The following is a 13,336-nucleotide window of genomic DNA, read 5'->3' as shown; positions in this document are numbered from 1 at the left end:
ATTAACGTCACAAAAATGTATATATTGGTTTGTTTTTGTTCTATTTATCATTATTTTAGAAAGCTAATTTGAACCTAATTACAATTAAAGTATTTTTCAAAGCATTTAAGAAATGCTTCAATTAGAAATAAACAGAGCTGTGCTCTCGCTTAAGAACCTCTGTTTTGTAAACCAGCAATTACACAAGTTAAGTGATGAGGAATCAATCAGGCAGACTGGGAAGTGAACAGGCCACAAGACAACCGGACTGGTCCTCTCAAAAGATCATTGTCATAAAAAAATGAGGATTAAGGAAACTATTCTAGATTAAAAGAGACTTGAAGGGCATAAGCTCTAAATGCAATGCATGGTGCCTGACTAGATCTTCCTTTTAAAAAATAGCTATAAATGACATTTGGGGGGACAATTAGAAAATGTGAATATAAATGGGGTATTAGAAATATTTAAAAGTACTCTTATGTATGAAAATAATACTGTGGTCATACTGAAGAATATTCGTATGTTTTGGAGACACATGCTCAAATATTTATATACGTGAGGTATCAAGATATATAAAGTAATTTACTTTATAAATGTTCATTAAAAACATATGTAGCTTGTCAACAATCAGAGAGCTGCACATTTCACTACATATAAATTACACTTCAATAAACCAGACATTTTTAATACAGGCTATATTCAAATATAGAAAGATAGATACAGATTAGATATAGAGTAGCTATACATATAGGTGTAGATGAAGCTAATAAGGCAAAATGTTTACAATCATTGATTCTAGGTTGTGAGAATACAGAAGTTCATTTTTTCTACTTATTATATAAATTTTTCATAATAAAAACCCTAAAAGATTTTTGCTAACTTACGAGGTCATATAGCCATTGATGTAATTCTGATTCAGTATACGACCCCAGCAGCCTGCGCCCACGTCACTATTTAAAGTGCTAAAATCTTCAGAAGCCCAAAGCTTCTTCGCAGTCAACTTCGCATCCCTTACTGAATGGGTTCCAGGATAATGAGCCCTAGAAAAGAAAGGTTGGGAGTCAGTGGGGAAGGGTCAGAACATGGCACTTAAATATATTTGCTGAGTATAGAAAAAGACAAGTCTTCTCCGAGGTTTCTATTTTAAAACAACTGTGCAGCTCCCAGGTAGGTGACAGATGAACGTAAGCATGCGCTTCTGTCTCAGGATGCCCTTAAAATGACAGCAAAGAAAATAAAGGGGGATAAACCACTGCAGCACCTAGAACGGTAAGTAAGATCACCAATGGATGAGAAATTTCAATCCATTTCTGGAAACCACAAAATGGGGAAGCATTCTGATGGATGGAGGTAGCAGAGGAGGCCACAGCCTGGAACACTCCAAGAGGAAAATGAAGTGGAGACAAGATTCGGGCTTCTCGAGGGAGGCTATAGAGCTTGGGAAAGTACAAAGGGAGGAAGGAGGCGGCCAAAAATAAAACTAGTGATTCTATCATATAAACTAGTACCCTCTCCTCTAGAGACAAAGACAGCTTGGCACGTAATGTCAGGCAAAGCAAAACAAAAACTCACAGATGGTTCTTTCATGAATAAAGAGAATACACTACTTTGGGAAAACTAGAAATTACCATTTCAGGGCAGTGGTGGTTCTCAACCCGGGAGATTTTGTCCTGGGTGGGGATATCTGGCAATATCGGAAGACATTTTTTTCTGATTGTCTCACCTGGAGCAGGGGAGATTTGCTACTGGCATCTAGGGAACAGAGGACAGAAATGCTGCCAACCATCCTACAATGCCTAGGACAGATGCATGACAAAAAATTATCCAGTGAAAATATCAATAGTGCAGAGGCTGAAAAACTGCCCCAGAAAGTTAACCACACCTTCAGTCTAGCATTTGAGGGGAGCCAAGCCAGTCAATTTAAGTATAAATGCATGTTTATGATTGCAAGAGTGAAATACTGCCATAATGACTGTGGAAGCTACTGATTATGGGAATAAAAACAATTAAGAATTTTAAAATGTAAAATAGAAAATAGATTGACAGTTAATACAATAATGAGAACATCGTAGCTAAATAACTGTAGGAATAAGAGTGTATACTTTTTAGGTCAACAATTATTTAGCAAAATAGTTAATAATGTGGGCAGAATAATGGTGATTGGATTATATATTAATAATAATTCTAATCTTTGTAGTTTGGTGTAGTAGTATCCATAACAATAAAAGAATGGTTGCATACAATACTAGCACTCTGGGAGGCTGACGCAGAATTGCTTGAGCTCAGGAGTTCAAGATCAGCACCAGCTTGAGTAAGAGCGAGACCCCATCTCTACTAAAAATAGAAAAATCAGCTAGGCATCATGGTGCATGCCTGTAGTCCCAGCTACTCAGGATGCTGAGGCAAGAGGATCACTTGAGACCAGAAGTTTGAGGTTGCTGTGAGCTAGGATGATACTACTGCCCTCTACCCAGGATGACAGAGCCGAGACTCTGTCTCAAAAAAAAAAGAATTATTTTGAAGACCTGTTTTACTTTTTAGTTACTTAATGCCATTTTAGGTCATAAATCTTTGAAGTAAACATCCTGTTTGGGAAGATGAATTAGAACACAACATCAGTTTGGCATCCCAGGATTTGATGAGTAAGAAAAGAATATCCTATACAGAATATATAAAAAGAAGTATTAGAGAAAAATGTCCCACCAGGATTTTTGAGTCATTGAACTCAGGCATCTATCTGGTATTGCAAATCTACATCAAAAAGGCCCCCAAAAGCAACCTAGCACCTAACAAGGTTAAGAAATTATTGTTTTGGCACTAAAAGGCCCAACTTGGAAAATCAGACTACTAATGTTTTTAATAATATAAATTTAATACATTTTTACATTTTACATTTATTCTTATATCTCACAACTTCATTCTATGACCATGATATTCAGCTTTGGTGCCTCAGCCTAGTATTAATTTTTAAGACTCAACTAGTTTTCATTCAGCCAAATGTGTATTTGGTGTATCTGGTTAAAATATATTTGTATATTAAAAAAAAGAAAAGCCTGGAAAGTAGTAAGCTATTATGTTACCAATGAGCAATAGATGTTAGGATTATGAGTAAATTCTATTTTTACAGTTTCCTATATTTTCCAAATGTTCTACAATGAACGCACATTATTTTTATAATCTGAAATTATATCTCTACTGAAGTTATAGAAATAAGAGGTATAGCCCTCATTCAGAAAATGATGAAACTGTTATTACATTAAAAACCTGAGCACATGATTTGAGCAAAGAAGGACAGACTGATCCTTAAATCTGGGTCTCTCTCAATGTCCAAATGTATTGCTAATATAACAAAATTCATATTCTGTAAGAATATAATATTGTTTATGTAAAATTTCTCTATCATTTCACAGTATGGTTTTTCAAACTTCAATGACAAATAAAATTAAGATCATTGACAGTAAACCAACTTTATAGTGTCTCTTAACAAAGCAATGTATTTATATGTTAAAAAATTAGAACTTCTGGACAAGGCAGATCGTGATAGTAGCCCAGTTTCTGAAACTCCCTAGTACTCCTCCTGAAACCAAGCCAACCAGATGAGGGGGGAAAAACCCCATAGATAATATCCTCATCAAAACTAGCTGATAGGGAATCCCCAGGAGATCCACAGCATCGGGACTGGCCCAGGATCAGCAGATGGTCTATAGAAACTGTGGAGGTGAAAGGGAACTTGTAGGTACTCACCCCTAAACGAGCAGGCCCTACCCTAAACGGGAGCACTGAATAACAACTCATGAAATTGGAAATGTCTTCCCAAGCTTGAAGTTGGGGGTGAATGCCAAAAATAGTGAATTCACTAAGAGATCGAACACAATAATACTGTGACAGTTTAAACCAGGTTTATCCAATAAAAATGTGACGTGAGCCACACACGTAATTTTATATTGTCTAGTAGCCACATTAAAAAACAGCAAAAGATTCTTACCATGATAAAACATATAAATGAAAAAAATTAATTTAATTTAAAAAGCAAAAGGAAATAGGGGAATTAATTTTAATGACTGATATACTTTAACTCAATATATGCAAAATATCATCATTCAACAAGTAATCAAAATAAAACAATTATACATATTTTACTTTTTTTATATTAAATCTTAAAAATTCAGTGAGTATTTTATGCTTATAACAAACCTAAATTCAGATCAGCCACATTTCAGGTGCTCCATAAACCAATGTCTAGTGGCTACTGTATTAGACAATACAGGCTTAAGCCGTTAACAATTTCAGAAAAAGGTAGCAAACAATCCCTTTGGGAATAGAAAAGCCTCACCATGAAAATAAGCTGCTTGAAGCAGAATCCAAATTGAGTAAGTGAATAAGGCAGCAACACTCAGAGTGAGGGAGAAACAACGTTTAGGCAGCAGGAGACGGGGCCCAGAGGAAACGGACCCCACAAAGCACTGTAACTGCAAGACAGAAATCTTCAGATACAACATAAGCCAAGCACAACATGATTGGGGCAGCAAAGTATACTCTTCCTATGGAGGTGGGAGCCAAGAAATAGACCTCTCCTGAACAAAATTCCAATATACCACTACAGCCAAAAAATGGAGCCAATCCAAATGACCATTGACAAAGAATAGACAGGTAAGTTGTGGTATATTCCTACAACTGGATGCTAAACAATTAAAATGAACTACATCTGCATCTGGTGACATGAGTTAATCTTAAAAATATAATGATGACCAAAATAACAGGCACTATAAGATGTCATTTAAGGAAAGTTTTTAAATAGGCAAAATAGTCTATGGTGTTAGAGTTCAGAGTAGTAGTTATCTTTAGGGTAAAAACAAAGGTTAATGATTAGAAAGATTTCCAAGGGGAAAGTTTCTTGGGTACTGATAATTTTCTGGGTGGTGGTTATAAAAGTGTATGTTCGCCTTATTGTAATTCATTAAGCTATACTCCTGTGATTTGCATATTTTAATATATTTATGTATTTATGCTATAGTTAAATTAAAAAATTTTAAGATGAATTATTAGACAACAAAGATACAGGAAACTAAAATGAGAGAATTATGGTAGAATTATTTTTTAAAAAGAAAGAACATTTTAGAAATGAAGACTAAACTAGAAGGAACATAAGACAGAACAGACACTATGGAAAACACAATAAGGGAAAGCAGAGTAAGAATAAAATTACAGAAAAGCAAACAGAAATAAAGAGATGAAGAAAATTTTAAAGAAATACAGAATGGATTAAGGAGTAAGGTCAAAACTATACTACTAAGGAGACATAATATAAGTTACAGTCAATGATCACACCAAACCATTCCTTTACAAAAGTGTTTATGCAAAAACTCCCAGCCACAGGAAACCTAAGAATTAGGAAATAATTTCACAACATTGCCTTCATAATTTTGAAAATTAAATACAGCACTACTCTGCCCCTCAATCTAAACAAAACCCTGTTGTATTACCCCAAACATCAACATATTTTTAAAAAAGTTACCAATACATTTCATTGTCATAGAAAGATCCCAAAATACATATATTCGAAGAGAAAGTAACAAATTATGAGCTATACATGCTTTAGTTAATACAAGACAGCTATCTTCTGAGAGTGTAACCAAATGGGGAGAAGGTGGCAAAAACAAAGGCACAGTCTTACCCACAGCAAGCAATCAGAAACTGCTGGTTTTCAAAGTAAAACATTCCTTACCCTATAACGTCAACCGCCTTTAAGAGTTCGGCGTCAAGCAGCATGGAAGCAGAAATAGGCTCCCAGAGATTATCACTTGCTATGATTTTCACTCGCTGGAGACCTTGATAGTTCAGCATTTTTCTTAACACCTTTTGGAATGATAAACAAAATACAAGAAAGGTTACAAGTTGAGTTTTTAGCTTTTGAATTATGACCAAGACTGCTCATATATCTTCAAAAATCAGCATTCTGCACAATAGTTTTAATATCATTTCTCAATAGAAATGTGCCTCCACTGGAAAATGAAAGCATTATCATTAAGATAACCTAGTTCATGAGAATGTATAAAGAAAAAAAAAACCAAGGGATAAAATGTTTTGCAGGATTTTCCTTCTGACTTTAAAATTATGTTTAACCACAGAAATATCTGGGGGTGGGGGGAGAACTGAAATAAAAATAGTCAAATAGTATTAGCCAGAAATAACCACTATTAGTTTGCTATGCATTCTTACAGGAATTTTTCCTGTGCAGACAACATAATAAAATGGGAATCTTATTAAATATACCAGTAAAATGCTTTAACTTATCGTTTTAAGCATTTTCCAATGTCTTTAAATATTCTGCCTTTATTGAAGGTATTGAAATTCTTAATATTTTACATCATACTGGAAGTAGAAATAAGAAATATTCCATTCTTACTCTCAAGTATTTCACACTTATAAACAGGAGAGGAAATAAAATCTACCTGTAGGACTGTCTACCCACAAAAATTAAAAGTAACAGGCTAAATTCTAACAGGAAATGAAGTGACAAAGCACACACTGAGCTCCTACTTTGGTACTTGATACTATACTTGGGCTCCCTGAGGACCCTAAAAGAAGCACAAGTTGGAGTCCTCACCCTTAGGTGGCAAACACACTCACCAAGACACCAAAACTAACAGGGTGTACTAGAAAATCAGAAAGCAGGTACATACCAAATTGAGTGGACTGCCAAAAGCAGAGAAAAGGAAACATCATTTTACCCAGGATCAAGAGGGTCAGATTTCCTACCAAAAGTAGTTCTTGATAAATGGATACAAATAAGCTTTCCACTAGGCCCCCAAGCACTTGGAACTGTCTAACACATAGAAGCAGGAGCTCAATAATATTGTCCAAATAATTAAGAAAGAACAAAGAATTTCACAAGCTCTCTTTTCACATGCTAACTTTTCCGAACTTCAGAAATTTCCAAATGATGTGCTCTTTTAGAAAAGAGGCAAATAATAAAAGCTCTCATTAAATCCATGGTGTACTTTTCAGTCGATGTTTCTTAAAACAGATGTACTATGGCATTTTAGAAAATATGGTGAGAATCAGAGTGGCAATCCAAGTTCATCTTTCCAACAGGGTCAGCTGGGCCCTAAGGCACCCCGGAAGCAATATGAACAGATCCTTATTAGAAAACAGAGACCAGCTCTTAAAATTCAGTAGGACTGAGAATGCCTATCCCCCAACACAGCCGTCCCCAAGCCGCGGTTAGGGACCCCCATTTAAGGACTGGGGAGCAGAGCTCTGTCGCCATCCCACCCACCCTGTCTGTGGAACAACTGTCTTCCATGAAACTTAGGAACAGGGGCAAGGGAGCAGGTAGGGGGCGCACCGCAGGAGGTGAGCAGTGGATGAGCAATCAAAGCTTCATCTGTATTTACAGCCATTCCCTTCCTCATCAGTTCCCTCCCCCCTACTCTCGCATCAAGTGAGCTCCACCTCACCCCAACCTCTCTTCGTTGCCCCCCCACCCCACCCTCATCCCATGGAAAAATTGTCTTCCATGAAACGGGTCCGCGGTGCCAAAAAAGGTTAGAGACCACTGCTCTAGTAGATCAATCTTGAGTTTCATCACGCTGAAGTTCTCTCTTATTCTTACAGAGAGGAGGAAGAGCAACTTCAGTCAAATTTGCACATATCACTATGGATGTGTCTAGTTTTTCCAGTCCCATTCCTAGACAATCCCCAGTAAGACTGCTTGCTTCTTTATACAGTGTATTTGAATAACATTCCAAAATGTACAAGTCTATAAGCTGTGATTTCTAAATAAGTTTCCATCCCAAAGTCAGTGTGAATAGCAGCATTCTTTGAGGAAGGTCTTATCTAATGTATTTTCAGATGCATGTTTTCATTGTAAAACTCTTCTCTTCCAGAAAAAGCTTAGATGGAAGCTTTATTTATAAAATAAATGAAAGCTATTCTAGTTGAACTGAATGAGGGTCCAGAGACTCACACATCCATTTCCATCCCCTACCCTAAACGGGATTTTCCAAATAATTTAAGAACCCTAAGAATACCATTGAAAACCAGAATAAATCATAAAAATAATGTAAGCAGCAAAAAATAAACTTAAAAGAATACCATTGTCATCTTTACATAAATTGCTTATTTGTATTATATTTATTTCTACTCTTAAAAACAAACCCTATTCTTCCCAGAGGTTTCAACTGTAGAACTAGTCCAATCTAGTTCGATGTTGTAATAAAATGTAACGGTGATGAGGTATTTTTCAGCTACCATGGAGGCCCAGGTTGCAACCTGGGCATGCATGCCCAGATAAACCAAGCATGCCCTAGTCAGACCCTAGAGCCAACAGGAACAAAAAAAGCCAACCATAGGTGGAGTCTAAGGGCTCAGATTGAGGAACAGGAACCAAATTGAGAAGCAAGGGGTGCCCAGTTTGTTGCAGTATGGACTCTAGAGCTAAGGACCTGACATTACCTAATTGTGTGACCCGTTCAGATCACTCTTTGTTGCATTTCCCTATCTCCCTCATTGCTACACTCTGCCTATACACAACCTGACCCTGCTCACAGCTGAGCAGGAGACAGATTTGAGCATTACCTCCTGTCTCCTTGCCAATCAACTCACAATAAAACTTTTTATTTTCTCAAAAGCTGGTGCCATAGTATTGGCTTCTATGTATGTCAGGCAGAGAGCCCACTGCTCAGTAATGGGGTCATCTTAATATACTATAAGGGATATATATTCATCAAGGTTACCCAACCTCAGCACCTACATCCACTCATCATTATCGAGCTCTTCACAACAGGCATTTTAACAAATCCCAATAAAATCCTGCTGCAAAAATGGCAAACACAAACTAAAAGCTTTTATATCCTGACACATTTTACTGCAGGAAAACTAAAGGTTAAGAGGGAAAAAAAATGAAGTCTGAACTGTTGAAAACACTGACAATGAGTCTAGAGCAACAATTAGTCTTTCAAACCAGATAAGTTGAATTAGAATGCACTAGTGTGCAACAGACTCTAAATAGTAAAAATTCTTTTTATATATGATATTTAAACTAGATCACTAGTTTAAAAGAAAATGGAAACCAGATTCTAATACTTTTAATGCTTCCCTCAAATGAAATGAACATGAGAGACACTGTATAATCACAAGAAAATAAAACATAAGCTTTGAAATGTCAAATTAGGGTCAATAAAAAATTCATCACCTGTCTCAACAAAGACCCTGTAGTGGAACATCTATGTGATTACAAGGTTATATGCTACATATGCACTAACTTGGCTTCTGCTCTGTCCTCTTGCTGCTCTCATCAGACCTGTGCTCACAGTATTCATGACTTTCCACTAACAATCTTTGTGTATCAATTTATACTAGCTCCACTGCCCACCACACTCCCACCACCATACTGGTAATGCCTGCAGCCTGGAGTTGACCTTGAGTTATCTGGCTCTGGCTGCAATAGATCCTCTCAAATCTATGCTCTCTCCTCCCCTACACATACAGATGGGTTAAAATGTGCCAGTACTCCCATGAACATATTCGTTTACTGATTCTGCCTGGTGCTCCCACTTCTCCTCCTTTGTCTAATCTATCTTTATGACTTCATTTTCCCCAAAATCCCTTTACTTCTCAATCTTCACTTCCTTGCACATGCTATGCCCCTGCCTTAGCAACTTGGGGCATTCCTATCCACCCCTTGATGAAGATTCCAACTACTTGTTACCTCCTCTAATAGACTGCCCTAATCAACCCAGGCAGAGGTGCCATCTCCTCTGTGCGCCTTCTGAGAATGCTGCATGTTCATTATTCCATTAGAGAAATTATGACTGATATTTTAGTTGTCCATATCTGACTCTGTACCCTGCTCCAATATGAACTCCTTTTGGGCAGAAACAGTAGTTCTTATCCTTGCATTCCAACCATGTGCACAATGCCTGACAAACTAGGTGTTGACTGAATGAATGCTTGCTGATTCACTGAATGAATGAATGAAAAAATGTATTGGATATTGTCTACTTAAAAACACAAAACAGTCAAAGAAAAATTTTTTTAAAACTGGAACAAAATATAACCACAAAATTATATTTCTTGGGGAAAAGACACAAAAAAAGACAAACGAAACTCAGAATAGCTCCACATGAAAAGTACAACTGCATTTGTTTTCTAATGACAGAAGAAGTTTTTATTCTCAGTTTCTCCTTTCCTGGAAAATAGCAATAATAGTAGTTACCTCATAAGGGAGGTTGTGAGAATTAAATGGACTTAAATATTTAGGGAAAGTAGCTCCAAAATAACAATTTTTGCAAATGTTAGTTGCTACCTCTTTGCTAATCACGAAAAGAAGTGTTATATAACCCATATAATAGGCATTCCAAAGAAAACAAGAATGAGAATATATGCTATAAACTTGGACATAAAACAATGAAAGAAAAAAAGCTACATTTCTTGAAGTCCTAGAATTCTAAAATGATACAATTGTTTTTGTGTTTATCATAATTCCAAAATTAATTTTAAAATAGAAAAATTCAACACAACTCCTCAGACAAAGGCAATTCATTGCTCACGAAGAATTACATATGCTTTAATATCAGGAATATAAACATTATTAAGATTTTGCTTGAATTTGATGTCACAACTAGCAAAATAAATAACTGTGGTGTAAAAAATACAGTGTCTCTACTACAAATTTCTACTAATTTCTGTGAGCAGAACAATAAGAAATTACTCACTGATAATGATAGAAAGACATTAAAGTTGTACAGACCTTGATATAATTGGTATCACATGTCCTCTCATTCCAAATCTGCAAAACAAAAAGTCAAAAAAGTCTGAATTGAAAGTTTTTAAATGTTAGAAAGTAGACATTATCATTAATAACACTTCTCCCATCATCTTTCATATTATCTCATAAGACATTTTTCTTACCTTATGGAATATCCTTCCATAGAATTTATAGATATTTATAGGACAACATAACTTTTTAAAATTATTATTTTTTAAAACCTAAAATATTTTATGGATATTTTTCAAAAAGTCTTTTATTCCAGAGATGTCCAACAATGGAATATTCATTTATTCATTCAGCTACAATTGACATTGCAATGTGTGCAAAGACTATACTAAGCACTGAAGAACTAACAGATATGGAGATTGTGGTGATAATTCTGACAAGATCCCTACAGGCACACATGAAAGCCAAGTATAAATAACTACACTGTATAGAAGGAATCTTTTTAAGCACACACAGAGAATCACAATGACATTCTAGATCACAAAAGCAAACTCTTAACGAGGATGGATAAAAGGAACATAATAAATCTTTTAGGTTTAGAATCATGAAGTGTGTGCAGTTTTAGAGTTGAAATAGAACTTCTATAACTTTCATTTTGCAGTTGAAAAGATTAATAACAGAGATGAGCTATAATTGAAGTGTTATAATTCTTTTACTCCAATGATGAAGGAAAGAGTTTCTTATCGAAGAAGCTCCTCACCATAGCATGTGAATATCAAGAGTCTAAATGAGATTTGAATCACCCATTATTCACCAGAAACATTTCTAAATGTGACTGTATCATAATAAAAAGCTATTCGACCCAAACATACACTTAGTCTTACTATGGGTTAAAAATGTCCTGACATTTAAGAAAGTTGTCAAATACAAACTGATTTTCAGTTATAATTTGGAAAAGGATAGCAAAAACAAGTGTATTCTTGTTTCGTCCTCATGTCGTGTATCAGCCTGTAATACTGTAGTTTATCTGTTCCAGTGTCTACCTGTCTCACTGAACTCAAGAGCTTATTAATCTCTGTATCCCTAGCACATTAAGTGACAGTTCCTGAAACACAGAAGCAGCTCAATAATTGCTTGCTAATAATCTAAGTCATGACTGCATGAAAACTTTTACATCCAGTTTTGACAAATGGCATATCATAAGCAAATGTTTATGGAGACCCACTATGTGCATGTGTAAGGCTCTGTGGCGTACAATGCAGTCTGAGGCATGCCTCCAGCCTGCCAACAGACAAGCTGGAAAGACATGATATTATGTTTCATACTTTTTAAATCATTAAAAAGTATTAAATAACAGTTTGGGGTAGGTAGAGGCAGATTTCAGCCAGTCTGCCAAATCTGGCCCATTGCTTATATTTGTACAGCCTGAGAGCTAATTTTTAGTTTTAAATGGTTATATAATATCTAAAAAAGATCCTTGATCCTTAATATTGCCTTTTGACTCTCAAACCCAAACCTATGTACCCTCTGGCCCTTTAAGAAAAAGTCTGCCAAATCTTGGTTTAGGACAACAGAAGACTCAACAATAGAATAAAATGAAAATAATCATTAAACTTTACAGGAAACATGGTACTGTAAAAACTAGAGAATCTAGGGAAAGCTTTGAAGAAGAAGAATTTGAGTTGAGTTGGTACAAAAAAAAAAAAAAACAGTACAGTTTTCAAAATTGGAAAGAATCTGAATCAGCCAAGAGGAAGAATAAAAGGTCACATGTAGTTAATCTGTGTTGTTACCAGATGGCAACAGATTAGACTCATGACACAAAATGGTCAATCAACAAAGTGCCATATTTTCAAATGACTTTTGAATATTACAAATAAATGTGTGAAAATGAATCATATTTTAAATATATTACTAACTCCAACATAATCAATGTCCAAATCATGATAATGCTTGGCGCCCACAATCCAGGTCACGACATAGTAGGCAGTCAGCTGAAGATTTACGTAAGGCCAGTTGAAACCTTTTCCTAGCCATCCGGGGAATGACCATGGCAACCCTGCAGAGAGAAGGGAAAAGGCAAAGGTGGAATGGGAAAAATAGTGTTAGCACTATTGAAAACAAAACAAAATAAGCACACAAAAAAAACACTCAGCCAAGCAAAAGGCCAATACATATCTGACTAAAGAAAAAATTATATACCACACAAAAATTGTTGAAATCCTTTCCAAATTCTGGAAACTATAATTCCTTATTTATTTCTACAGTCAGGCCCCATAATTCCAAATGTTCTTTCAAGAAACAAAATAAATAACAAATAGAAACACCTCTCTCAAAGACACTTACCAACAGAACGAAATGTACTACACATTTTAACTCAACATCTCCACTCTCTGATAGGATGTTCATATTCCATTTCTGTTCTCTGAGGTCCAATTAAAGAGATCTAAAAGGCTTATGCCAAACTACTCCTATAAGGTAAGTACAACACAAATTTCTTGTTCACTAGCACATCTTACAATTTAAAGCTGCTTAAAACACTAACCAGTCAGGCAATCTAATTTAGTAAAACTAGTTTTTTCTTATATCAATATAAATGACAATGAGTCAATAGGGAAATATACCTTTGTTAAATGA

General features: G+C 35.6%; 1 protein-coding gene across 1 annotated transcript in view; it reads right to left on the bottom strand.

Moving 5' to 3' along the window:
* GALC (galactosylceramidase) overlaps nucleotides 1-13,336 on the bottom strand; it is a 48,154-nt gene that overhangs the window by 26,138 nt on the left and 8,680 nt on the right. Inside the window, 4 exon segments of the mRNA XM_012640403.1 lie at nucleotides 840-1,019; nucleotides 5,705-5,835; nucleotides 10,733-10,771; nucleotides 12,619-12,758. Coding sequence (XP_012495857.1) covers nucleotides 840-1,019; nucleotides 5,705-5,835; nucleotides 10,733-10,771; nucleotides 12,619-12,758 — 490 coding nt within the window.

Source organism: Propithecus coquereli, unplaced genomic scaffold (genome assembly GCF_000956105.1).
Source record: "Propithecus coquereli isolate 6110/MARCELLA unplaced genomic scaffold, Pcoq_1.0 Scaffold152, whole genome shotgun sequence".
Lineage (NCBI taxonomy): Eukaryota > Metazoa > Chordata > Mammalia > Primates > Indriidae > Propithecus > Propithecus coquereli.
Note: the sequence above shows the minus strand (reverse complement) of the source record. Positions and strands in the feature narration are given on the sequence as shown.